Source organism: Dromaius novaehollandiae, chromosome 1 (genome assembly GCF_036370855.1).
Source record: "Dromaius novaehollandiae isolate bDroNov1 chromosome 1, bDroNov1.hap1, whole genome shotgun sequence".
Lineage (NCBI taxonomy): Eukaryota > Metazoa > Chordata > Aves > Casuariiformes > Dromaiidae > Dromaius > Dromaius novaehollandiae.
Window position 1 is genome coordinate 125,300,706 of NC_088098.1, and position 27,707 is coordinate 125,328,412.

General features: G+C 39.5%; 1 protein-coding gene and 1 long non-coding RNA gene across 3 annotated transcripts in view; one reads left to right on the plus strand and one right to left on the minus strand.

Annotated features, from left to right (window-relative positions):
* The window catches only part of LOC112992551 (uncharacterized), a 44,380-nt gene extending 37,384 nt beyond the window's left edge, over positions 1 to 6,996 (minus strand). Inside the window, exon 1 of one of the 2 annotated variants that reach the window (XR_010385104.1) lies at positions 6,822 to 6,996. This is a non-coding gene — a long non-coding RNA (uncharacterized LOC112992551). Of the gene's footprint in view, positions 1 to 6,220; positions 6,254 to 6,821 lie in introns of those variants that run through there. The other variant, XR_003261559.2, reaches the window with a different exon arrangement.
* Positions 6,351 to 27,707, plus strand: part of MED14 (mediator complex subunit 14) — a 35,745-nt gene continuing 14,388 nt past the window's right edge. The window contains exons 1-17 of the mRNA XM_026115712.2: positions 6,351 to 6,823; positions 8,668 to 8,694; positions 14,012 to 14,117; positions 14,763 to 14,936; positions 15,721 to 15,850; positions 17,667 to 17,795; positions 18,096 to 18,203; positions 19,012 to 19,144; positions 19,705 to 19,855; positions 21,304 to 21,415; positions 22,143 to 22,268; positions 22,882 to 22,960; positions 24,317 to 24,476; positions 24,770 to 24,964; positions 25,545 to 25,679; positions 26,089 to 26,165; positions 27,490 to 27,650. Coding sequence (XP_025971497.1) covers positions 6,642 to 6,823; positions 8,668 to 8,694; positions 14,012 to 14,117; positions 14,763 to 14,936; positions 15,721 to 15,850; positions 17,667 to 17,795; positions 18,096 to 18,203; positions 19,012 to 19,144; positions 19,705 to 19,855; positions 21,304 to 21,415; positions 22,143 to 22,268; positions 22,882 to 22,960; positions 24,317 to 24,476; positions 24,770 to 24,964; positions 25,545 to 25,679; positions 26,089 to 26,165; positions 27,490 to 27,650 — 2,185 coding nt within the window. The 5' untranslated portion in view covers positions 6,351 to 6,641. The remainder of the gene's footprint in view (positions 6,824 to 8,667; positions 8,695 to 14,011; positions 14,118 to 14,762; positions 14,937 to 15,720; positions 15,851 to 17,666; positions 17,796 to 18,095; positions 18,204 to 19,011; positions 19,145 to 19,704; positions 19,856 to 21,303; positions 21,416 to 22,142; positions 22,269 to 22,881; positions 22,961 to 24,316; positions 24,477 to 24,769; positions 24,965 to 25,544; positions 25,680 to 26,088; positions 26,166 to 27,489; positions 27,651 to 27,707) is intronic.

Genomic DNA, 27,707 nt, shown 5'->3' on the forward strand with positions numbered 1-27,707 from the left:
CATTATCTCACTATGGCTACAGATCTACAAAACATTTTCAAGTAAGCATATTCTCATACCCACCGCTGTCTTAGGAGAGCATGAGAGTTTGCACTGTCTGAATGTATTAGCCAGCAGCAGTTAAATACAATCAAGCTGTCTATTTCTACGTTTAGGACAAAATACTTCACAGCTGCAGTCCTTCTCCCACTGGGTATGACTAATCAGATCTACTTCCCTGATATTTTCTCCATCTCTTTAAGTGTTTGTGCAGATAAATTGTTTTCACCAAAAATACTTTCACGTTGAAATAAACGCTCACTTTGCATTTTTCCTAAATACATGTATTTTTTCAAATTCTGTGAGTAACACTAAGTGATAGACAGGGAGAAATCACAGGTTATGGATGATATTGTCAACTTTTTCAAGCCAATGATTGAACAGTGCAATTCATCACTTCAGTGCCATAAGCTAGATCAGGGGTTCTTTCTCCTTTGTTAGCTTTTCAAAGATGTGGGGTTCAGAAAGGATGTTACTGTTTTGCTCCTATTTCAGAATTACTTGTGAACAATGCATTTTTTTACCCACAAGAAATGCAGCTTGTATGGTTGAAATAGTAAATTGAGCTGTAATTAACTGAATTACAATAATAATGAAACCACACTCTTTTGAGGATAGCAAGGCCTTCAGCGAGCTTTAGTTCCAGTCTGACAGAGACAAACTGATGTAAAATTTACAGTGGATGTCAACATTGTTAGTAAAGAAGCCCCAAAAGAAGCTCAGACTAACATGGCTATATTCAGCATATAAAAAATAATCCATTTTGCATCATTATAAGAAAAAGGACTTTTGTAAATTCAAATAAAATCAAAGATTCTATTTTGTGACTTGGAGAATGTTTCTTTTCTTAAGTTGTTCAAAACATGTAACTGGAACTGTAGTGTACTTTACTAAACTGTACAAGAGATTCTCTATCTCACAGTAGCACACTGTCTTACAAAGCATAAGTGACTGCCAGGGACCTTTCAATCTGTTGCTATATATTTTCTACCATTCCAAAAGTAAATAGTTGCCAAACCCAATCATATGAACAAAAAAGAACAGAAAAGAGAAATAACATACTTATGATTTTAAAATGTAGTTTTTACAAGTTTTTTTTAAAACAAAATTGGCTCCCTCTGCACCACCTCTAATAAACAGAAAGAAGCAGAGCATTTGCGCAGTAACCAGCTAAGAACCCCCTTCCTCTAATACACACAAATACATTTTTGCAGAGTGGTCTACTGTAGGTAGAATAATCCTGTGCAATTCACAAACCAGTTGTTTGTGTCACAAAGTCCTGAATTATCAAAGGACGATGTAATCACTAATAAAAATATAGGTGATAAAACCCGTTCTTTGCTTTGTTTTATTATTTTGTGACTACAAGGCCATCACTATTTTTCAATTGGACTGTTGTTGTAACATCACAGAGGAAGTCTTGAGTTTACACAAATCTAGATATTTTGGCTATTGGTATTAGTTTCATGTATAGTGATGCATGTTACCTCATTAGAATTTAAATATATATTTTAATTTTTATTGAATACAAGTTTGAAGCTTTATGATTCCACAATATGCAGCATTGCAATTGATCTCATGTGTGGGAACTCACCCATACACTATCTGATTCTGACTTCCTCTGTTAAGGATGGAAGATATCAAACTTTTACTACTCATATTTTATAAATGCATTCAGATGTTATATTGCTAAATGCTACAACATTTATAAATAAAACAAACTATTAGTAAGAACTCCTCACACTAAATAATAATTGTGTGCTATTATTTTGTACCATTAAAAGAATGCCTCAGTGTCAAGTCCAGGAGGTAGCTATGTGATTAAACAGCTCTCTGATAAATAAAGATTGACAGCGAAATGGAATGACCAAGCTCTTAAATACACAACTGCATCAAAGGGCTGTAGGCGATCCAGCTAAGTTGGTCAGAGTAGGAGGAAAAACACACCTAACAAAGATGTATCAGCACAACCAAGCCTTGGTATAGCCACCACTCACCAGTCACTGGGAGAGGCTTCCTTATGTCTTTCAAGTACTCTTCCAGTGGGGTGTGAGCAGACACCATGGCTGGCGAGATCGCAGTGGGTGTCTCCAGCCTGCTCTCTCCCAGGACAGGAGACCAGGCAGCTGCCAGGGCATCACTTCAGCTCCTCCATGTGCCCACCCAATTTTTCCTACCAGGCATTTCCCTGGCTCCCCTGCAATGCTAAGATCTGGCCAAGGCTGCATGACTAGATGAGCCAGGTAGAGCTGATCATCAAGCTAAGGACTGAACTGGTGGGCCATGCTCCGCGTGTCAGGCCGCAGAGCTGGAGGGGGATCCCAGCACCATGCTGCGTGAGCATGTGAGGTATTGCCTGTCTGCAGGAAAGCCTGAGGTGAGAGCCAATTGTGTGAATGGTACACTCCATGCACAAGAGCTGGTCTGATTTCTCCCCATTACTAATTTGCCATGAGCTTTAACTGACAGAAGACTGAAAACCGCTGATTTAAGAGAATAAATGCAAATGAAGTTAACGCAGAAATCTGTATTTAACTAGCCGAAAACCCCACATGACCACTACTATCCTCCTCTTCCCCACAGATGGGCATTGTCTATCTCTTAGCAAAGAGCCATTAGAAAAGTGTGAAAGTAATTGGAGACTGCTAAAATTTCACTGCTTTTGAAGTTTCAACAACACATTGACAAATTTCAACAAAATATCACAGTATATGAGCACTATAGAAAGCTTGAACAATTTTAAGTAGAAAAATAAAACACACCCATCAAGTAAAATCAGATTATATTTTATGCTGAAATATCCTCTTACACTTGGTAACTGCAAAATTCTGTAACTCATAATAAGTCTCCCAAGTCATACAATTTAGTGACAGTACTGTATGAAAGAATACAATCTGGATAAAGTTTCAGTATTTCTCAGTATCAGCTTGACTATTCTGCTTAAATGCTACATTATACTGTGCCTGGAGTCTGTTTTATTATTTGGATAATTGCAACCAGAAAGTGCTATTTATTTTGAAGTATTAATATAAGACATTTTCTCTTACCTATGTGCAGCAAATTTGCCTATATAATGACTGTAGCCATGACCTCTCAGTGCACAATTAGATATACCATTTTTCATGTATGCACTTAAATGCTAAGAAATTGAGTACTTATAATATTGCAGAAACCAACAGTCCCTATGAGAACTAAAGTTACATTATCCTTTTTTATAACTTCATTAATCCAAACTCCATTCATCAATCTTAGGGAGCAAGATACTTTATACAGAGGTTATCTATAACGTTCCTCCCCCCCAACACACACAATTTATCAGGTCTACGTGCAAGTACTGTGCAGGAAGTCCTCTCTCCCTCATAAGTCTTCTGTTACCCTTTCCAGTAATCCCACTGCCCCTTGTTTCTCCCTCCCATAGCTTTGTTTCTGCCACCCCAATAGACTTCTGCAACCTATTTCCAATTTTTCCAAGCCGAGGTTTTGAATTCAGATACAATGCTCATGCTTCTTAAATGTTCTTGTATCAGAAAGTCATGGTGCTGCCAACTTCAAAAAGTCAACAAGAAGAAAACCCATACATATATTTATTTTTACAAGAGTCTTATGTAGGCCAGTTGCCTTATTTTTGAACTCCTGACACTCATTTCCAGCATACTCTTCAAACAACTAATTTTGGTGAGTCTCCCAACAGCGTGATTGTTGTGTGAAAACACATGTAACCCTTGAGTTTCTAAAATGTTTCTGTGGTTGTTCTTCCTTTTTGTGAAAACAGCATCAAGAGCTTCTTTCCTAAGCAAAGTGAGGGGAGAACTCAGCATGACTCCTGCAAATGCTCTGATTAGTCTCTCCTCTCCAGGAAAAATGGAGAAAGGCAGCCAAGCAGAGGGTACCTTCCCCCAGGCAAGGCTGAAAAATTCAACAAGACTAGAGCTTCTCCAAGTACTGCCAGAACAGCTCTAATAAGGGCTGAGTCAAATTACATCACAACAATTTTTTTCATCTGCCTTTTCAAAAACAAAGTCTGAGCCTGTACAACTGAAATCAATGGGAATTTTATTACAGACCAAAATGAAAAAAAGGAGGTGGAAAGAAGGGAAAAGAATAATGAAAATGCCTGTATTTTGAAGTTAAAGTTCTCATAATACACAGCCCAATCACACTGTGGTGTATGCAAGTCAGTATTTTCTTCAATGGTGCAACCAGTTAGCCATAAAATGGGTACACTGCATTTATTCATGCATATGGAGGAAAAAAATGATTTTCATACTTTCAAAAAATGCACATTTGCAACAGGGAGGCAAAAACTTACAATACACTGAGCAAAAAATACTTGTTTGTATCACCTAGACAGTATTTACCATTTCATCCTTTATAGATTCATTTTTTTAAATAGCACAAAGTAGACGTTTCTTTCATCTGCATGAGTATCAATTCTATCAATTCTCTGTCAATACCTTCCATTGACCTAAAAAAAGAAACAGAAACTAGCCCTAAATACATTTCAGTGATTTTAGGAGTAAAAAGTTCCCAGCCATGAGCTGCCCTTCCCAGTCTAAGACTTCTGGGCTCATCTCACTTCCACTGAAAGATCCTGCAAAATCCCTTCTGAGCTGCACAGTCATAAGCCAGCTGAGCTGGCATGGCTCACCACTGTAGCCACCCAGCTTCTTCCTAACCAGATGGGTTAGATACAATGCTCCATTACAGGTGCTTATCAATTCTGTTGTTAAAGTTGAGGAATTGGCTGTGAGCCTACACAGCAACACAGGGGTTGACATGCCAGTGCAGATTAACAGTCCATCTTGCTCAATATACTGTTTCTAAGCTCCAGAGGTTATGGGAGAGCTTGCTTGTCAGCAAAGCTGCTCCTTTTCAGTTGGTAACTGGCTCATAACCTTGAACAAGAAACACACCCCCTGTAAAAATGCAACCACTTATTCTAGCTATTGCCATAATGCCTGTTTTTTTTTTTTTAATGAACTGTTGGCAACAAGTTTCTCAGCTTGATAAATATTTCCTTTTATTCTTTTATTGCTTACTTTCCTCTTGGAAGGAGATGAGTAAGAGAAGAAGTTTTTAAAAGTCTACATTCAGTTCAAAACAAAGCAAGTATTTTTTTTTTTGTTTAGTTGGACAAGTGGTACTGTCTTAACATGGATTGAAAGTTTGATTATTTATCTATTCATCTATTTTAGGGGTTTCTTTGTAAAGATAAGACAAGAACTTGTAAGATCTGTGCGAATCATGATATTAAACACCCAGCATTTACTCTTCCCTTCCTTACACAGTCACTTTGTTAACTAGTACACACAAAAATCCATGTTCAGTTATTTACAGATCTTTCCCCCTTCCCTCTATAGCATCAGTTATTTTGAAAGACAGAAATATGTAATAGCTCATTTGAAACTTCCCATAGTTTCTCATTTATCACCGAATCCCATTGACTACTGTTCTGCTTATTGCTCACTCTCCTAGCTTTCACAACTTTGAAGGAGGATGTATAGCTACCTCTAATCTCGGTTTCCCTGCATCGTTTTGCACCCTTTACAAATGTCTCACGTTTTCCAAGTCATTAGAAAGGGATTAGCCAGCCCCGAGCCTAACACAGACCGTTGTTTCCCTGATTCCCTGGCAGCCGAAAGAATTGCATCAAAGGCTCTCTGAGACCCTAAATCTGTAATCTGGTGCGCCTTCATCCCTTATTTCATTAACACGGCCAGATACAATGGAACAGCCATCCCTGTTTTTCCACACTATCTTTTATAGACGTTTCAATCACGGCGTCGCCGGGAAGCCCTTCCGCGAGGGCAGCCGGCTCCAGCCCCTCTGCAGCGAGCGCTGCCCAGCTCGGTGCGGCGCCATTTCCCCCCGCCGTGCCCCAAAGGAGAGGCAGCCAGCCGGGCCGCCGGCTGTCCCAACGCCAGCCCGCGGCGGGACGCGACGCGACGCGCGAAGCCGCCTCCCGGGACACGGCAGCTCCGCCCTGCCAGCGCCTTCCCAAACCGACCCGCCCGCAGCCCCCAGGGACGCGTCCCCAGCCGGCCCACGTCGCCCTCCCGCCACCGCTCCCACCCCGCGCCCGGCGGCGCGCGCGGCCCCTCAGGCGGCGGCAACACCCTGCCCCCACTCCAACGGTCTGCAGCTGCCGCGCACCTCCCACCGCCCGAAACCCCGCCCCCACCTGCCGCCTCGGAGCCGGGTGCTACAACCCCACCCCCGCCCCGCCCCGCCTCTCGCCCCGCCCCCCGCGCTGCTCCTGCCCCCTCTCCGGCGCCTTCCCGGGCAGCGGGGTCCCTCCCAATAAGGCTTTCCCGGAAAGGTTCTCTTTCCGGTCCGCCACAGCTGTTCGCTTCCGGTTCCGTGCCCCGAACATGGCGGCGGCCCCTGCGCCGAGCGGGCTCTAAGCGCCGAGGAGTCCCCTCGGTGCCGCTGCCGCTTCTCGCCCCAGCGCCGGGGCTCCCCGCGCCCGCCCCTCCCCGGGGCCGCCTCGCTCCCTCCCTCTGGGGGGGGGGGGCGAGTCGGGCCGGGTCCCGGTGCCGTCGGGAGTGCCGGCCGCCCCGGGCTGCCGAGCGGATCGTGCCCGGGGTTGAGGCGCCGCCGCCATGGCGCCGGTGCAGCTGGAGAACAACCAGCTGGTGCCGGCCGGCGGGGGCCCCGCGTCAGCCCCGGCCCCGCCGGCCCCGGGCGCCGTGACAGCCGCCGCCAGCCCCGGCTACCGGCTCAGCACCCTTATCGACTTCCTCCTGCACCGGACCTACGCCGAGCTCACCGTGCTCGCCGACCTGTGAGTGCCCCCGGGCCCCGGCCCGGACGGTCCGTGCTGCTGCCGGGAGGAAGGGGGGGGGGGACCCCGTCTGCCTCCCCCGGCCCCAAGCGGGCGGCTGTGGTGGCTCCTTCCTTCTGCCGCCTCAGGGAAATGCCTCGTCTCTGCGGCGGGCTGCACTCCAGCGCCCGGGGAAAGCTGCCAAGTGAGCTGTCAGAGAAAGAGTAAAAGGGGCTGCGAGGGAAGCTGAAGAGTTGAAGGCACTTTATCTTGTTAAATATTTAAGTTTGTCCCCAAGTTACTGCCCCTCCCCCCCCAAAAAAATCTCTATTACTTGCACTAATACCTTAAAATACTGAATCATGTGAAGCTAAGATATTTCACTCCTTACACATGAATTACTTATGCTTCTTCAAATACAATTTTTTTTTATTTTGGAAGAGGTGACTAAAATTATTTACATCTTGGTTCTTACTTTACTATGCTTTACAGTCAGATGTGCTAATTTTGTTGCGTTTGGAGTTGCAGAACAAAGGAGTGTTTTTTGGTTCTAGAAAAACTTCCCTGAAAACACTTTGGTTGTGAACAAACCTGTTTCCTTTTTAATTTTTTTAACCTTAGAGGTTCCTATGAGGGTTGCGTGCATTTAAAAAAATGGTATACAGAGCAGATGAAAAAAATATATAGTTCTTGTAGAATATTGTATCTGATAAGTACACAAATGTGGTTTTGCTTGACTTGGTGTCAAGAATGTTCAAGCTCTAGAAAGGACAAGGACTTTGGGAATCTCACTTTGTTTCATGGAAAAACTTCTAAAATGTTGATCAGTAAGTCTTTCCTATACGTTTATGATGCATAAAAACAGTAATTGATACTGTATGCGTTCTTGTAGGAGCATGTGCCTGTGATGTTGTCTCTTATGCTTTGTTTTATGGTATAGAACTGGTCATTCTGACTTCAGTGTATAATTAAGATACAAAGCAATATGGGTGTTGTGAACAATGCATAGACAATGCTTTGGGTGCTCTGAATCGCCAAGAAGTTTCTAAGCAATGTGGCTTATAAGCTACGAAGTTCTCCCCTAAAAGCGGAGTGAGCTAGTCTTTTTACTGTATTCCCCCTTAAAGTGTGGGTTTGGCTAACAAAAAAAAAAAAAAGCTCCTTTGGAAAGTATTCTCTTCCTCTACCAAGGTGAACTCTCTCATTTGTCAGCATCAGGCTAGTTCTACAATTAAAAAAAACTTTTAATGAGTTGGCTGTGATATCTCCAGAACATGCTGGTTTACAAAAATACAAAATCTACTATCCTGGTAGTGAGCAAGGTTTAGCAATAGGCATTTTTTCCACTCTTAGATTAAATCATAGTAGCAAGCCTAGATCATCTGCAGCAGGTGTTAGATCTGACTGTTTTCTGGCTTACCTGAAATGAGTTGTCTTACCCTATTTAATCAATTAACTCTAGCTATGAATAGCTAGTGAGTTACAAAGCACAAGTTGTAGTACTGTGTGACTCACTAAGTGGGCAAAAGTCCTGAGATTTGAACAACATTCTGTCTTTTAACTTTAACTGGAACTGAACAAATGAATTGAATTGGTGTATAGTAGTGGCAGGTGCCCCATATGTATTTCTCCCCCCCCCTCCCCCCCCCACAGACTGTTTTCTAGGAATATCAAGTTGCCTTCTTTATCAATCATGAATGATTTTGAGTATTTCCTAAATGAAAAAAAAGTTTTAAAGTGCTGTTTATAGGTGTTTAATAGTTCTTCTTGTACTTAACCAAAGGCTGCTGATAAAATTTCTTTTTAAATAGCCTCAAATGTAATAGAATAATGTATAATAATGCATTTTTTTCTTTTTGATATAGATTACCAAGAAAGACTGATATGGAAAGGTGAGTTGCAACAAGATAGGCTGTGAAGCATGCTAAAGTGTAGAATTCTGTTTAAGATATTAAGGTTGACATGGAACTGTTCAAATAAAATATTTTTTCATAATTTTAGATTTTATACAATAAAATAAGTCTTGTTTGTCTTGCTATTACTACATAGATTCAGGATTTTTTTTCTCAGCATCAATGGTAATAGTAGTTGGGGGTTTTTGCCCCTCTGTTCAGGAGGAATTGTAACTGTTGCTGCTATGGTAGGTGAGCTCCATTAACGACATTTTTCCCTTAACGACAATGAATCTTGAAGCAATAGCGTGATACTAAACCTGATGTGAAAAGGAACTGGAAAACCTAAGTAGATGCTGATTTGTGTAACAGAGAAACTCTTTGTTCAGAAGCATCAGTTCAACGATGGAAACAGTGTAGAATCTTCTTTTCTGCCTTTTTCCATGCAACCTGGTCATCTTTCTCATCATGAGATGCCCCTTGAGAGCCTTACTTTCTGTGTCTATTCTGTGTATTTCTGAAGTATAAAGATTAGAAGAAAACAGACTTAGGAGACCAGAACAGGCTCCCCTTCCTCCCCCCCCCCCCCCCCCCAGATGAAAGAACTGGATTTGCTGCTTTGTTTCTTTGAATATGGAAATTGCCAGAAAATTGGTTCCTTTGTGTTAACACACTAATTGATCGGATTTACTTTGGAGATGTATTGCAGCTAAGCAGTTTAATTATTCAGATTATTCTGTTTTTCTGAAGTTTGAGAGCCATGGTGACAGCAGTAGATGTGCTTCAAGCACTGTTTCTTGAAGCTGGCCTGGTGACATGGCGTATGTGCTTTAGTGAAGATCTATTTTCATTGGAGAGTAACACCATTACAACAGCTAGATGCCTGACTGAAGGACTCTAAGCAAAACTGATAGGAAATCATGAATCTTAATATAATATGGCCTTTCTTTGCAAATCATCTTTGTTCTGTCACTAATAAGAATATATCACTCAGTATGTTTTGCAGCAAGGAAGAAAAGCAGTTGGATAGGAAACATGTTTTACATTCTCAGTACTATTTTGCACCACAATACTAATATCTGTAATGGTAGGGAAAATCCAGGGGCTTTTTCCCTGAGAACGGAGATCTTGTTTGCTCAGTATACTTTTTCCTATTTTCCTTTTTAATACTCCAATAGTCTAGCATGTGTCAGATTTTTATCCAAATACATTAATGGTTGTTCAAGTTTTGATTGGAACTTGGGTTATAATGATTTCACATGGCCATATCTTCTAATTTGAGAAAATGGAGGGTAAAATTTATGCCTGCTTTCCTGAACTAAGGGTTCCTGAGGAGAAGTATTCAAGAGTCTTGTTCAGATATTTCCAACAACTATATGGACATGCTGTTTTCCTGAATGTTTTGCAGTAGTTAGTGAACAAGGCTGTTTTCCCTCAAGTTTGCAGCAAAGGCCCTATCACGTAAACAGGAAGATCAAAAACCAAGCTTTTAGTACTGCTGTAAAAACAGGTTGTTCATGACTGAGAACAGTGCATTTACACACCTGAGTTCTTGTGAAACATTGATTTCTATTCTTTTTAATGACAGAACGACTGGTCCAACTCCCTGCTTAGAGTTAAAGCCCATTTCAAAGTTAGTTCAGGTTGCACAGGGTTGTATCCAATTGATTTTTAAATATCTCTGAGGATAGAGAGGTTTTACTCCTAGTATTTAGCTAGTGTTTCACTGCTGTAGCTTGTAACTATTGTCCCTCATCCTTTTGCACTTTTGAGAAGATTCTGGCTCAATCTTCTCTCTTACACTCCTTCAGGTATTTGAAGGCAGTGGTAGGATCTCACTGTAGCCTTCTCTTCTTAAGCATAAGCAAATACAGCTTTCTCAGCCCCTGCTTGTATGTCATGTATTCCAGCCCCTAACTCACTTCAGTACATCAATGTCTGTCTTGCACTGGGGAGCCAAAATGCTGATTAAAGGGCAATAATCACTCTCTTGATCAGCTGGCTGTGCTGATGCTAATACAGCCTCTCATTATTGCAAGGGCATATTGCTGATTCCTCTCCACTGGTTCACTAGGACCCCCAGGTCCTTTCCTGTGGACCTGTTACCCAGTTGCTCAGTTCTAATAGCCTGTGCTATTACACAAGTTTATTTGATTCCCCAAGTAGGACTTTACATTTGTTTTTCTTGAAACTTGTGAGATTCCTGTTGACCCATTCTTCCAGCCAGCTGAGGTCCTTCTATTTGCTCCCTCCAGTTTGATATCCTCTGCAAAATTGTGAAGGATGTGTTCCTTCACATCATGTAGATTGTTAATGAAGGTTGGCCCCAGTATTCACCCTTAAGGAACACCAGTAATAAGGAAGTCCAGCTGGCAGGCGGTAACAACCTTTCATGCCTGGCAGTCCAGCCAGTTTTTCATCTATCTAATTGTCCATTTATCCAGGCCATATTTTACCAATGCAAGGATGTTATGGGAGATCTTGTCAAAAGCCTTGCTAAAGTCAAGATAAGTAAATCCCCTTGATCTGGTATGGAGTCTGCCATCCTGTAGAAGCCAATCATGTTGATCAGAGGTAGTTTGCCCTTGATAGATCTATGCTGGCTGTTCCCATTTACCTTCTTGTTCTTTATTTGTCTGGACATAGCTTCTAGGAAGATTTACTCCATTAATTTTTTTGGAAACTGAGATTAGTCTGACTGGCCTCTGTCCCTGGATCTTCTACATTGAAGATGGGCATGATGTTTGCCTTTTTCCAGCCATTAAGACCCTTCTCTGATCACCGTGGCCTTCTGAAAATGATAGAGAACAGCCTTACAGTGAGATGGGTCAGCTCCCTCGGCACCTTTGGGTGCATCCCATCTGGTCCAATGGACTTGTGTATGTCAAGCTTGCTTAAGGGGTCCTTGACTTGGTGGTCTTCTATTGTGGCTAATGCTTCACTTGGACTCTTAACACTAGGCTGAAGGGTCTGAAAGAGCAGAACTTACCTGTAAAGACCAAGGTAAAGAACGGAGTTGGGGTTTTCAAAGTTTGTTATCTTGCCCCGCTGGATTCATGTTTCCTTAGTTTTCCTTTTGCTGTTGCATGGAAGCCCCTGTTGCCCTTCATCCTTTCCTAGTTTCATTTCCAGGTGAGCTTTGGCTTTCCTACACTTATCCCTGCATACCTGGGTAGTTTCTGTGTAGTCCTAAGTAGCCCATTCCCCTCTCTCATCTTCTTTGTGCTTCCTGTTTGCCTTTGAGTTTACTCAGGAGTTCCCTGTTCAACCAAGCTGGCCCTCTGCCACACCTGCTCAGCTTGCTGCAGATTGGAATGGACTTTGTTAGAAACTGTAGAAAAACAAGCTTTGGTGAATTCTTATTTGTATTAAAGATGAATTATTCTGAAGGGTTGTTTCTTAGATGTGGTCATTAGAAAACCTCTTTAATGTGCTTTGCCTTTATAGGCTTCTTAATTGCACTCTTTTCTTAAGTTCCACCTTCCTTGAATATAACTTCCGCTGCAGCTCAGCATGGCATCATCTGTAATGAAGAGCAAAGGAGTGTAGCAATGCTGAACAACTCTTCAGGTTCTTGATAGACAAATAGAGGAATATGAACTCCCAGGGCAGTTGTGATTTGAGGGCGATGGTAGTGATTATGGCAGCAGGATTCTGTCAAGTAGAAGTAACAAGTCTTCTATAGCTTTGTATTAATAAAACGGTTATTAGAATGGTTACTGTGTCTAGTTTTTTCAGTAATTAAAACATTATTAAATTGCTCTACATTTTTCCTAAATTTTGCCTAGCTTTGATTTCCAGCCACAAAATGTCACTTCGAATTTTTCTTGCTAGTTTTTATCCCCCTCAGAAGTTTGATTGACATAACTACTTTTAGATTTTAGCAACTTCTATACTGAGTTTGCCTGAGAGATTACTGGCACTCTAAAGTCTCACTACAGACGTCTTCCAAATCTCATAATGGTTTTCTGAACCTTTTAAATCTTCAACATCTTGTCTTAATATTGTAATTACTATTAGAGCTATGTACACATATAGTAGCTTGCCCAGCACCTGGAATTTTAATATCAGGCCAGATGTCATTTTGAAACATATTCTCCAGAACACAGAAGTTATTGGCTCAGTGCACAGCTTCTTGGATGAGATCTGTAGTCTGTTACGCAGACAATGAACCACAGTGATATCAATGGTACTTCTGGCCTAAAAGTTTGTCAGCTATGATCAGATTATGCTTTATGTGTTGCCCAAAAGTGTTAACTTTATTTAACCTCAAAACCAAAGGGTTAACCAACATGTTCAGCAGAAACACTGCTGTAAACTGAGAACACATTATACCTATAGAATAGGTAGAGGAGGGTGCCTTATAGGTTAGAATCAAAGAAAGGAGGTGCAAGTTCTGTTTGGTAGAGGCTGTTGTGGTGATGAATGCTCTTTATGTCCAAGTGCTTTTGTCACTTTAGAAAATGTCATCGGTAAAATGCCCCCCTCCACCCCCCCTCCCCCAAGTAGCTGAAAAACAATGATGTGTAGAAAGGGAGGAAATCATCTGTGAACAGTGGAGGAAATGGGATTTCAGAGTGCCTTGCATAGTGAAGGGGGAGAAGTCAAAATGAGGCAGTGTACATCTCCATGTCTTACTAGAGTTCTTTTTCCTTAAAGAGAGCATAGTAGGGGCACACCTAGACTATCTCATACAAAGCATAGTGGGAAAAATGTTGGTTATCAGTAATTTCTCATTAGACTGATCTCTTTGCAAGGTAGGAGAGCTGGGGAAAGTAAGAATTTGGTGTGTGTCACTCCCGCTCCCCCTTTCTGGCAACATGGTAGTATACTGTAATGTATAGTGTAAAGACTTCTCAAAACTAGTAGAGTAGTATTTTGTTTAGTATTTGATTGTATTTTTTTAAGTCAGTGTAATAGTACTATCAGGTCCTGTAACCTTTAGGTGGTTTGCTTTGTCTGCTTTAATCAAAAATCCTGGGGAAATCTCATCAAAGATTAAAAAAAAATATATATATATATATGTATGTATCTGAGTTCACCATGTGATTGCCTCTCTTAAAATAAGTGATTCAGTCATGTGAGTATGCCTTCTTTGTTTTCCCAGACAGTCTTGGTTGCTTAGAATCCATGTATCTTTTTAGTTCTTAGATATTCAAAACTATTTTTTTCAATATTCTATTCAAACAAGTCTGCTGTTAATGATGCCTGCATTAACACAATTAAAGTTGTTATTACAGTTTTACATTGGCATAGAGTTGAATTGCAGCCATGTTAGATATTTGAGCACTGGCTTAATGTTTTTTCTTTTTTACAGAAAAATAGAAATTGTGCAGTTTGCAAGCCGCACTCGTCAACTGTTTGTTCGTTTGTTAGCCTTAGTCAAATGGGCTAATAATGCTGGAAAGGTGGAAAAATGCGCGGTAAGTTAGCAACAGAGTTTAATATGAAATAATCTTTAAGTAGTATGGGATTTTTATAGGTTAACTTTTTCTTAACGTAGACTTCTTAAAAAAAAAAAAAAAAAAAAAAAAAAGCCCTATAACCTGTTTCTTCCTACTGAGGAATTACATAAATTGGTCGTTTAGCAGTTAATGTTCCCCAAAACTCATCAGTGGTAAAGACATGTCTGCACATTGTATCAGAAGTGCTTGGGGTTTGGTGACAGGATGAGAAAGATGGTGATCTCAGTTCTGATAGTCATGTTCATCCTGCTCTTGGTTAAATAATAAAGTCCAGAATGTTGTGAAAAGTCAGCCCTGAGTGAATGCAAACAAGATGGGTTGCATTCTGATAGCAATCATCAGATGAAGAGCTGTGACGCTTCATAGATCTGCCACACCATCAGAAATGACATACAGATTTAAAGTGTCCTTGCATAAGAATGTAAGAAATGGCCAGAGCATTCATTCTTTTTTAGTTTTATAGATTGATCACTTGAATTGAAAGGAAGTGACAAATGATCATCTTAGTCACGTATGCTAGATCAACTGAATGCCAAGGGATGTTGATTTGTGCATTTATTGACACGCATGTATGTTTTCTCTCCACCCCCCCTTCCTCTGCAGATGATATCAAGCTTTTTAGATCAGCAAGCCATTCTGTTTGTGGACACTGCTGATCGTCTGGCGTCACTAGCTAGAGATGCTTTGGTTCATGCTCGTCTACCCAGTTTTGCTATCCCATATGCTATTGATGTTCTGACAACCGGATCATACCCACGTCTGCCTACCTGCATAAGGGTAAATAATGTTACCCTTAGAACAGAAAAGTCCCCTGTATGATATCAAATGTGTTAATGAAACTATTTTTCTGGTATATTTAAACGAAAGTGTAGTCTAATACATGCCTGGTGTCAAGTTTCTGTAGTGTCAGATCCTGACGTAGAACATTTCCTATTTGAACACATTATGCTTTCCCATTCTCTGTTTAAACTGGTTCTTCTCTAGTACCAGTATAATAACAACACTTCTCCCTTGGTTCTTTATGTATTTGCACATGTTAAGCCAACATCCCAGAAAAATGCAGTCTAAAAATTAGATACTGATATCTGTTGTTCTTGGTGGTTTGGGCTGCAGCATATTTTATCTAGAGGTGTACTGAAATGCTTAGAACTATCTTTTTAATCCTGCTGCTTTTTCTTGCTGAGAAAAGGCAAAATAAACACAATTTTGTGAAGAAATTACTTCACAAAACCAGTAGAATCTGTAACTGATATCTATCCCTACAAATAAGGATTGGCTTTAGATTTCAATATTTAAAAATGTGTTTAACATGATATAAAGCCCAGAATTGTTTTAACTGATCTGAGTTGAACAATTTTGTCTACAGTGATCAGTCTTGGGTAAAATCTAATTAACTGGAAGGTGAAAAAGTCTGAATGCAAAATCTAAAGCTTTTCGTGTGTGTAATGGTCTGTATTATTTACATTTTCAGAATTCTAGTCTGGTAAGTTTTCATCATTGTTACTGGTGATGTATTTTACATGTTCGAGATGTGAAAATTTGTTTGTTTTCATCTTAACAGGATAAAATAATCCCTCCTGATCCCATTACAAAGAGTGAGAAGCAAACCACACTTCATCAGCTAAACCAGATTCTTCGACATCGACTCGTGACTACGGATCTCCCTCCCCAGCTTGCAAATCTTACAGTTGGTGAGAACTCGAGTTACTTTTTGAAGAATAGTTTATTGCAGGCTGACTTAAAGTTGCTGGTTTAGTGCTAAAGCAAAGCTAAAAGATAGCTTACACAAGGTCATTAGGCATACTTAGTCTAGTAAGGCTGGGATCCTGTCTCTGCATAATAACAAAGTATGTTTTTTCCTCTCTTGAAAAACCAGGACACTGATAATGTTGCTGAAATAATATTTATTCTCAGAAAGAAATCCTGTGCTGATAATGGCAAAAGGTTGTAGACACTGTCTTGTTCTTTCAGCAAATATATTATGAAAGGCTCTCCCCTTCTTTGAAGAGAGTGCAATAACATAGATAGAGATGCTCATATGCTCATATCCCAGTCCATGTTAGGCATAACAATATAACTGTTTTATCATAAGTTAGTTTAAAAATCCAATTTAATTAAACTAAGTGCTCGTGTAGAAACTCTTTGAACTTTAGGTTAAGCAAGTTGGTCTAATGTTGCTCCTTCTTAAAAATCTCTTTTGATACTCATCTTCATGCACAAAGTTTGTTCATATTTCTGCATGTGACTTGTTCTGCGGCTCACTCCAGCACATGTTATCTCTCTCTCTCCCTCTCTCTCTTCCTCCTTCCCCCTTGCCCCTTTTCCTTACTCCTTCTGCATCTGGTGTTCCATTTGTTGCTAATTGGTAACTTTGTTTTAATTGCTGTTTTTATTTAGCACAAGTAGTGGTAGAAGAAAAACGTTTTTATAGGAAAGATGGCTAAAAATTGGGCTAGATTATTACAGAATCACAGAAAAATAGGCTGGAATAGACCTAGTCCATGCTTCTGAGGCAAGGTTAAGCACATGTAAACCATATCCCACAGACAGAGATTGAATATATCCTTGAAAAACCTTAGTAATAGTTTTCACTGCTCCCTATATGAACCATTGCAATTGCAATATTGGATTCATTTTTGTCCAATTGAAGTGTAAATGGTATGTCAGAGTTCTTCAGATTTTTCAGTTATTAAATATTTGAATGACTATTAGTTTCTGGTTTGGTGGTTTGCTTTTAAGAGCATGTGTAGGGTGCTTTTGAAAATCAAACTTCAGTTCATGAGTTAGAAATATTCCTGTAGAAATTTTAACTTTAAGTGTTAAGAATTGTCAAGATGCATGGCATATTTTGTTAGATGGTTGAGAAGAAGATTGACCCACAGTTTATAGTAAGGACTCATTTCCTTTGTGACTTTTCTTATGTAGTTTTGCCTGTTCTCTGTTCTTGAAATAGACTAGCGTTGTCCAAAAAGTTGTGAGGCTATGTATGTCAATTGGATAAATAGTCTACATAATCTTTGTTTGTGTGCACATATATGTAAATATATATATATAAATTGTACAAAAGAATATCTTGCCCACCTGAAAATGGAGCTACAATATTTTAACTTTACATAAATGGTTTGCAGGGTTACATAAGATATTCATTGTTGATATAGCAAAGAATTAGAAAAAGAAAAAAGAAACTAGACATTTTGTCTGTATAACTTGTCAGGCTGGCAGTCAGCTCAGAATGTTACTCTGTATTAAAGTAACATAAATGTTAACAAGTTATCATGACTAAAGTATTGCTGTTGAAGACAGTTTTTTGACTTCTGTCCATGCTGCTTATTGGGACTGGTTCTGTTGCAAAAAATTGTCAAATCATCAGAGTTATATGGAAATACATACTGCACAGCAGACTCTTTAGGGAAGTAATCAGTTTTGAGTGCTGGAAGCTACCATATTGATATTCTGAGGCATCTTGTGAGATTGAGTATAATAAAACATTTTTCTTCCTTCCTTTAGCCAATGGTCGTGTGAAGTTTAGAGTGGAGGGGGAGTTTGAGGCCACCTTGACAGTCATGGGTGATGACCCTGACATCCCCTGGCGCCTCCTCAAACTGGAAATTTTGGTTGAAGACAAAGAAACTGGTGGTAAAAATAAATAAAGTATATTTACATTTTATTCTTTTAGCATGATGTTCATCTCTGCTGTATAAGTCCTTGTATACGGTGTCTTTTGCATACCACAACTCAAGATAATGAAGCTATATATACTGTACTGTTTTCTCAACACCTTGCACTGTATGTCTTTGATTCCTTGCCAATAATAGACTGTAGCTAACATCTCCTGAGTAAACCAAAGACTGTGTTATTTTGTTAGAAATTTTGGTTGGTAAATATTTATTAATACTAACCTTTTGCCTAATGTGCGTTATTTTTAATTCACGAAAGATGGTCGAGCCTTGGTTCACAGCATGCAGATCAACTTCATCCATCAGTTGGTTCAGTCACGGCTGTTTGCTGATGAAAAGCCGCTTCAGGACATGTACAGCTGTCTGCGTATCCTTCTGAAAGTTGCTTTTGAATAAACTGATATGACCTTGCTTTTTCCAGTAGCTGGAGATGAAGAAAGGTGGATGCTAGGGGAGAATGTAAGTGGAGTAAAAGTGGTGGCCTTGGAGACGGCTACTGTCACTTACTGGCATGTAAAACAGTCTCTGTTATTGGCTTGCTTGGACTGGTCATCTGGAATCAGATCACTACACAGTTAATCATCAAAGGTAAAGGTGAGACACTGGAGACAGCAGGATGTATGATAAGTCAGTGTAGGAGCAGCTGGCTGTGTGTGCTAATTTTGGAGATGCAATACAGTGCTGGCTTTTAAGGTGCAGTAGCTATCAATCTCTACTCTCAAGTACTGTAGTAGGGTGGAGCTTATGCAGGAAGTCAGTGCAGTGACTTCCAGTGTGTAAAGGAAAAATTACTGACATAACGTGTAATGGCATTCAGTGAAACACTGGTTTTCTGGAGAAACAAACACAATGTTTCTTAAGGGTGAATGTGGAAGATGGGCTTAATGGTAACTATAGCGTGAACTGAATTTCTTTGCTATAGTAATCTTTTTCCCTCAAAGATGATCAGAATTGAAATCTCTGAGACAAAGTTACTGTGCTACTCTTGCCTAACACCCTGTCCTAGATAAGAGGCGGGGGGGGAATCTTGAAATAGTTGATGCTGTTTATATGTGTTTATCTCTTGATTAGCAGGTTAGTGTGTCTTCAGACAGCATCTTGTCTTTGACAAATGGGTTTATGCAGTGTACAGACTCTGTTTGGATTTGTTGTATTTTCCTAACTCCGTTCTCTAGACTCCTTCTGCTTAGCACTTCAGTTGGAAGTCTTGCATTCACAAACACTAATGCTGATTCGAGAACGCTGGGGTGACCTTGTGCAAGTGGAGCGATATCATGCAGGGAAATGCCTCTCGCTCTCTGTTTGGAAGTAAGTTAATTTCCAAGGGCTGTTCTTAATAAACTTGAATAAAATGATGGGATCATTTTTATTAAGCTTGAGTCAGAATTTTCATAACTGGATTTTCTGTTTTTAATGTGAGGCTCGTAAATTCCTGTATTTAATCCCTAAACGTGTTGTTTGCAAAAGAGCGAGGGATGTGCATTAATGTACAGGAGGGCAATGGATGCAGTCATAGAATCAACTCATGTTTAGGTGGGTGTCTAACTCAGCATGTTAGTTCTTTGTCAGTCTTTCTTGATCATTATTGGTCCCTGGAGGTATTCCTTGACTTGTTCTACATAGAATAAAAAAGAGAGTAATCCAGATGTTCATCTGACTCCTATATTGAATTTTTAGCATTCTAAAACATCTTTATGGGTTATAGTTTACTAAATGCTATGTTAGCATTTAAACTAAAACACAGTATGTCAGCTGAATTACAATGAAGAAGTTACTTTTATGCAGAACAATTACAATCAAGGATTGGCTGCTGAAGAACATACTTCCTACCATTATGATTATGTTTTAATTATTCTGTTTATTTTAAGCCAACAGGTGCTTGGCAGGAAAACAGGAACTGCATCTGTTCATAAGGTCACCATTAAGATTGATGAGACTGATGTCTCAAAACCCTTACAAATATCTCATGAGCCTCCTCTGCCAGCCTGTGATTCCAAGCTGATGGAAAGAGCCATGAAGGTAAAGACTTGCTTTGCAGTAGGCATCTAGTTTTATAAATCAAAAAATTAAATTGTGTTAAAGATTTGTTTTGCTTTGATTCTCTTTAAAGAGCTGTTTCTAAGATTTCTGTCTGCCTGTTATTCTAGGTCATGATGTGTTTATGTTGAGACCCTAATTGTTGTTACAAATCATTGGTCTTGAATTCATCTGAAAAATTAAACATTTTTTCAGTGTCTTGCGTACTCTATTATGAGACAATGCTGAGTGGGGAAACAGAAGCCAAGTGTCAGTTACAGTTAGTGTTTGGTTTGAAAGACACAATTCTTTCTTTTCCTGTTTTGGAGATCCTGTGTAATCTTCCTCTGAAAATCAGCTTCTCTGTGTGTCTTGAGTTGCTATTCCCTTTAGGCAAATTTTATGTTATGCTTTGGAAGTGTTATATGAAAGTGTACGTGGCTTGTTTGTTAGAAGTGTTACATAAAGCCTGGTTTTACGTTATCGCTAACCAGGTTATGTCAGCTGGCCTATTTGATTGTATCTCTCTATTGTGCAAATGCCTAAATGTTAAAGGTGGGATAGCTGAAATGATCCAAAATGAAGAACTGCAGTCCTTCTTCCTGCTTAGATGAGACTTCACTGTGATAATTCCAGATCTCGGCTAATGGTATCTAAGAACAACTTCCTTCTAGTCTTTATAGTGAAGATCCTGTGTTTATCCCTAAATATAGGAAAACGTACTTAATTTACAGCATCTGCTGAAATTCCACTGGAGTTGGTGGAATCTAAGGAAACTTACAGAATCAGGACCTCAGATCATAGAATTGGATGTGAGGCCATTTTATATGTCAGTGTTAACACTGACTCCCTTTAACTCGTTGATCTGAACTTCAAAATTTTATTGGCTTTGTATACATTGCTGTTCTACTACTTAAATAATGATTGCATAGCTGTAATGACATAGGAAGCTATGCATCTGTTTATTTAAAATACTCAGTGAAACAATAGCACAAACAAGTATACTTGTCTGAGGAGGTTGTTATACATTAATTTACTGAAAATTTGATCTAGCTAAAGAAGCTCTACTCAGCCCTCTGTGAGGAAGAACACTAAGTACTGGCAGCTGCCAAGTTGAAATACTCTTGTGGATGGATAAATATATGTTTTTTAAGGCCTTGTTTTGGAAAGCTAATATTCAGGGAAAGGTCATTCTGGCATACAAAGGCATGTACTGAAATTCTGTATAATCTTGTACTGCTGTAAATCTCTTCTGCTTTTATTTTCTTATGCTAGAATAAAATTTGGGTTTGATTCATCTTGAACAGTTTGCAAAGCAATGTGAGATTAATTGGAAGAAGGTTCTTTCTGAAGTGATCACTTTATTAAGCTTGGTAGCTTGGTTAAAGTGTGCATGTGCATGTTGTCTGCACATCAGATTTGAACTTGCTTGTATACATTCCTTTTTACAGATTGACCACCTGTCCATAGAAAAACTCCTAATAGACAGTGTCCATGCAAGATCTCATCAAAAACTCCAGGAGCTAAAAGCCATTCTGAAGAGCTACAATGTTAATGACAATTGTATGTGTTTTCTACTGAACTTTGTTTCAATTTTATTTCTCTCTGTGCCTAGGATTGTTTTCCTTTTTTCTTGATGCTTCTTGTTTTCAGTAATTTGAATAGAAAATATATGAACATAAATAAAGGGAATTGTGTTCAGAAGCAACAAGACCTATCTTTAAATCATTCTGCATTAATAACTGTAAAATACTCAGCAATATCTACCTCTGAAAGTAATGTAATAGATGAAGCTGGTAGTGCGTTATATTCTGGGGGAGAGTTAAAATTTGTCCCCTGTAAAAACTTGTGTTCAGAATCAAAATTAATCTTTCACCATCTTAAGCTGACTTTAGATGAGATTGCTCTAACTACTGTAGAAACTGTTGGGATTCAGATTGAGCCTATAATCTTGATGCAGTCAGGTAGGGTATTCAAGGATTTATAATCTCCTCCTCCTTTAAATTTAATCTGATTTCCCCCCTTCCTCCCAGTGGCTAGCTTATGTTATTAGAACTATTTTCATAGAGGAGTTCGTATGCTTCAATTGCCTCTTTATATGAACTGTATAATAACATGCAAATAGACTTACCAAGTTCAGGACTACTGCAAGTAAAGATTGCTCCTGTAAACTATATTTACCAAAAAAAAAAAAAAAAAAAAGTTTTGGGATTATAGTAAAACTTAGCCCATAGCCCATTATAATGAGCCTGAATTTTGTGTCAGATTGTTAACATCAGTTTTTCTGTAGCATTCATTGAAACGGCTCTTCCAACTCTTGTAATTCCGATTTTGGAACCATGTGGTCGATCAGAGTGTCTACATGTTTTTGTTGATCTCCATTCTGGAATGTTTCAACTGATGCTGCATGGTGTTGGTAAGTAGCTGAAACAGCTTATACTTAATATCTTGAGAGAATTTTGAGTTACTGAGGTAACTTTGCATGAACAATTTCATCAAATCTGTGAAGTTCTGTAAGTAAGGATTGCAGAAGTGAACACTGCAGGTTAGGTCATTAGCTAGGCATTTGAGCTTATGAAGAATGGAGAATTTGATCTTTGTGCTTAGATTTGTAATTCAGCTAGGTGTATTTTAAGAGGAGGGCAGGCTAAATCTTGTTAGGCTTCATTTGCAATGCATGTTCTATATGACTCACGCTGCCCGGGCAGTGCCCTTAATGGATGTAGTCATGTAGTATATGTAAAATTGAGAGTTATGTTATGGCACCTTAAACTTCTTGAGATATTGTTCAACACAATAAATCCTAACTTGATGTTTCAGACTGCTTAAGAAAAGGAGAAGGAGGAACGTGAGTTGTTTTAGTTTATTTGTCTGATAGCATAATGCTGTGGTTCTACAAGCGTCGTGGATCACTCTTTGAGTATCTTAATTTTGATTATCAAATTAGTTGAGACACTTTCACTAAAAGGTCAAAAATCTCTGTTTGAAATGTGGTGTTAGGACTGTTCACTCACATAATATTCTTACAGATCAACTGACGCTAGATGACATAGAGAAGTCTGTTAATGATGATATGAAGCGCATCATTCCTTGGCTCCAGCAGCTCAAGTAAGCAACTTGAATGATCCATTTAGTTTTCACAGCACAATCACCATATTTGTATTTTGTAGGGATACACTTGCATAGCTTTTTGCTTTAATACAGACAGGAAAATACTTTATCCCTGTTCTAAGCAGCTTTGAGTACTTGCTGTCCCCTCTAAATGGGTGGAGGAAACTGCTTTTGCTGGGAGTCAATTCCATAGTCATCCTTGGTCTGCCGGCCTGCACGTAGTCTCATGCATTGCTGCATGCATACTCTGCATGAAATCTTTTGCATGAAATCTGCATGAAATCTGTTTCTACAGCTGAACACTGCTCGTTTCTCTGCAAGAAGGACCTCCCTTCTCATAATGCTAGGGGAAACCCAGGAAGTGGCCTAAGATGATTTAAATTAATAGCCATTTTTCTTTTTAATGCTTCAACCCTTGCTGGTTTAAACTTCTGATCTTGCCTCCTTGAAGCCCTGAGATTTAGACGCCCACTAGTATTTAATGCAAGGTACATTTGGCTCCTGTTAGTGGTTGTAGCAAATAATACAAATACAGTTTACATCTGTGTGAAAGCTTAAGTTCCATCTGCTCTGTCTTTTTGGAAATTCTGAATACTCTGACCAAATCTCAGGGTGAAACCTCTACTTGAGGAATTTTGCTTCTAAAAGAAGCATGATGATGAATGAAGCACTGGCACCCCGGAGAAACTAATCAACTTCCCTTTGTTACAAATGACATCTAGTTGATAGTTTGGGTAGTGCTGCAGTTCTTGAAGCAGCTATACAGTCCCCTGAAATGTATTTTAGGACAAATATATCTAAAATGTATCTATAAGAATAAACGAGTCTTGCCTGAGAGGTGCTGAGCACCCATACCTTCCACTACTGTTTTCAGTGGAAGTTTGACTGAAAACTAAGCTGTGTATTTCTGAACCCCCTTCAAGCCTGGGTAGGCTTTGTGGTCTTATCACTGTAGCCAAAATCCATTGGAATATAATGATGCTTGGTTCCAAACATCAGAATAAATTTGCTGTCTTGCATGTGGTTCTGCATTTCCAAACTTATTCAGGCAAATGAGTTCATTTATAACATAATTGAGAGTGACCTTAATCCAGCTTTGACCTTTGTACTGTATTGCTTACCAGCATATGGGAGCAAAGATTTTCTAATGGCTGTTTCCCAAGCTGATGACAATTAGTAAAGACAGTGACACAGAAAGGTAAAGCCCTGAAATCTTCTGTGTAATATTCTGTGTACAACTTGTGCAACAGTGATAAATGTTAATTTAGAATATGACTGACTCATAATCTGACACTAGTGCTCCAGAAAGCAGTATACAGTCGCAGGGTACTAATGCCTTTCTTTCAATGCAAGGTTCTGGCTTGGACAGCAACGTTGCAAACAGTCTATAAAACATCTGCCTACAGTGAGCAGTGAAACTCTTCAGCTGGCTAATTATGCTAGCCATCCAGTGGGAAATCTTTCCAAACACAAATTGTTCATCAAACTCACCCGGCTTCCACAATACTACATTGTAAGTAATGGAGAAATGCTTCTTATCTTTTGTTCCCAAATATGGATATACAAGCCAGTTTGTACTGTTAACTCTAGTGTTAGGAACCAGCTGATTGCTATAAGCCTTGACTATCCCCTCTGCCTCTCTTCTCTCACTCAATAGGTTTGTTAAGCTGTCAGGCTCATGCAGAAGGAGGGAACATAAGTTTGTTACTCAGCAAACATAGGGAGGGGGAGGTGTCAGACAGGAACTGAGATACACTTAATCTTAACTTGAGGGTCTTCTCAATTAGTTGCTTTGTTTAAATGCAGGTTGTGGAAATGTCTGATGTTCCTGGCAACCCTACAGAACTAGAATACAAATACCATTTTCTCTCTGTGAGCTATGCTGAAGGAGATGACAGCCCTGCTACTGCACTCTTACTACAGCAGTTCAAACCAAACATTGAAGAGCTAGTACTGGACACAAAAAGTGGCAAACAAATTAAAAGTGGTGTCAAACGCAAGGTAGGCACTTCAAAAGCAACCAGGCTTGTTCTAAAATACGAAAGCTAAACATGTTCTGAGCGTCAATACCAGGTTTAGTATTGTTTCAAAAATTATATGGCTGATGTCTTAATATATATTGCAGCTTGGTTCTCTGGTCTGCTTCTAGAGATCCTGCGAAACTATTTTGCAATAGTTACTGTGTTTTAATTCATGCCAGGCCTTCTCCGCTGGTCTAAAGACCCAAAGCAGAACACTGAGGTAGCTAGGCTAACTTGTATAAGCAGAGCACTGGTATCTCCATGATATGCATTGTGCCATGTAGGCATAATCTTCAAGGGACCAAAAAGACTTGCTTTATGGGATCAGGTTGACCTAGCTTACATATGGAAATTTGGTGATGTGTAAATATTGTTTTGAGGAAGGAGGTGACTATAATATTACTTTAAATGAATTGTTTTAGTCCTGAAGTAAAGCATTTCTTCAGAGGACTTTGTGCTCAGGGTGTAATTCATTTAAAACTTGAATAAGTGAAATTGTTCTCTGACATCTTTTTGAAATACTTACTTCAAAGGTGTGTTTGTCTTTATTTTAATTCTAGTTATCTGGTGATCCATGTTCAACAGAACCTAAGAAACCAAAACGGTCAGGAGAAATGTGTGCCTTCAATAAAGTCCTAGCTCATATTGTAGCCATGTGTGATACAAATATGCCATTTATAGGTCTTCGTATGGAGGTATGTATTAAACACGGTTTTTGCCTTCCCTACTTCTCACCTTCCATTATATTCCCTTATCTAGATGTGACTATTTGAAGAAGTTGTAGACGTGTTCGCTTTATAGCTCCCTTGACCTGCTGAGCCTGGGTGGCTGATGCTTCACACTGGGTTGTTCTAGTTGTGTTGCAGCTGGTTCTCTAATACTGGGCACTGTGGAAGAGGCTTGACAAATTGGGGGGAAGGGAGAGAATGAAAGAGACCCTTGTGGGAGGAGGGGATGGAAGAAAACTTTATACCAAATTTGTGGAGTCTGGATTTTGGCTTTCCAGTGGTTCAGAATGAGAAATGTCTCTGCTGCCCTTAGCCCAGAAAAAGTTGTTTTCCCTGACTTTTTGCTTGGGATAATGTTTTTCTTGTTCATTCTTAGCTATCGAATATGGACATTCCTCACCAAGGAGTACAAGTGGAAGGAGATGGCTTCAGCCATGCCATACGTTTATTAAAGTAAGAGGATGTGCTCCCATGCTTGATTTTATTATTCTATATATGCCTAAAAGAAAAAGGAATAAATTTGGAGAGCAGCACTAAAAATATCTTGGGGATTGTTTTCTTGTTCTGTTTTTTAATGGATCTTGAACACCCAAGTGAAGAAAAGGGGGATACTGAAGAAAGGGAAAAGAAGAATAGATCTAGAGTCTAAACTGGGTTTGTTTCCTTCATTAGCCTAAACTAGGGAACTCTGAGAACAGTTCCTGACGGTCCTCAGGCCTAAAGTCTCAGCAGTGCTAAGGAAGATATGGTGCAATGATTCGCAAACATGGAATTGCAAGTTTAGATCAGATCAGAGGTCTGCTTACTCCATATAGGGGATGTTAACCCCTGAGAAATGCCAGCCATAACCAGCCTCCAGTTGGGTTTAGAACTGTTGACCACAGTGCTTTCTGCCTGGCAGTCCAGCCAGCTTTTCACATGCCCTAGAGTCCACCTTAAGTCTACTAGTTAAACTTTGGCTTATGTTATCAAATAAAACGGATTATCTTAGTTTAAAAAAAAAAATGCACCTTTTTGAATTTAAACAGCATAACTTCTTTTATACTGCAGAAATATGTGATATGAATGCATCACCCTAAATGTATCAGGCACTACCTTTCTAACTTTGCATAGGAGCAGAGAAGTCCTGAGAACTTGTGAGCTGAATTTAAAGGTGGTATATCAGATTTCTGGAATAAACTCTCAGGTGTTTGAAAGTTGGGTGTGTTTTTATTTAAGCTTTATTTAGTCTGTCCTTTGAACTGAATTCTTGCATTGGGATATGAATAAGTTAGTGGGTACTAAGATAACTGCCAGGTTGTTCATTGCATTTTGAATGAACTTGTTCTAAGAGGCGAACTGATGCATGAATTCAGGTTGTCACGATTTCTTTATCTTCATCTTTTAGCTTGTTTCTCTGTATAAAAGCTTTATGTCAATGTGTTCGTACACATCAGGAGACCAGGCCAATCCAATTCAGCTGATTCCTTAACAGTTTATAATTTGCAGGTGTTGAATCCATATAAAAGTTGGTCTTAACTAAGGGTGCTTTCATAATTCATTCTCTCTGTCTTTCTCTCTCTCCCCCTCCATGTGTGCCCCCTCCCCTCCAAGTTTGTGAAGAGGAGCAAGATACCTGACTATTCTTCTGCAGTCCAACTGTTTCTGGGTTTTACCATTAATTTGTTCGTTCTTTCATGCTCAGGTTCACTTAAGTCCTTCAGGAATTGTTAAATTAATTGTTTCACTTTTGGAGCTGCACTGTGTACAGTTGATATCCTCTTTTCTTCATGAATAGAATTCCTCCCTATAAAGGTGTAAATGAGGAAACACAGAAGGCTCTAGACCGATCTCTTCTTGATTGCACTTTCCGATTACAAGGTAGAAATAATCGCACATGGGTGGCTGAGCTGGTGTTTGCAAATTGTCCACTTAATAGCACTTCATCCAGGGAGCAAGGTGAGTTTTATGTTGGAAGTCTTGTAAATTTTGTTTCTTTGTGTCTTGCATTAATCT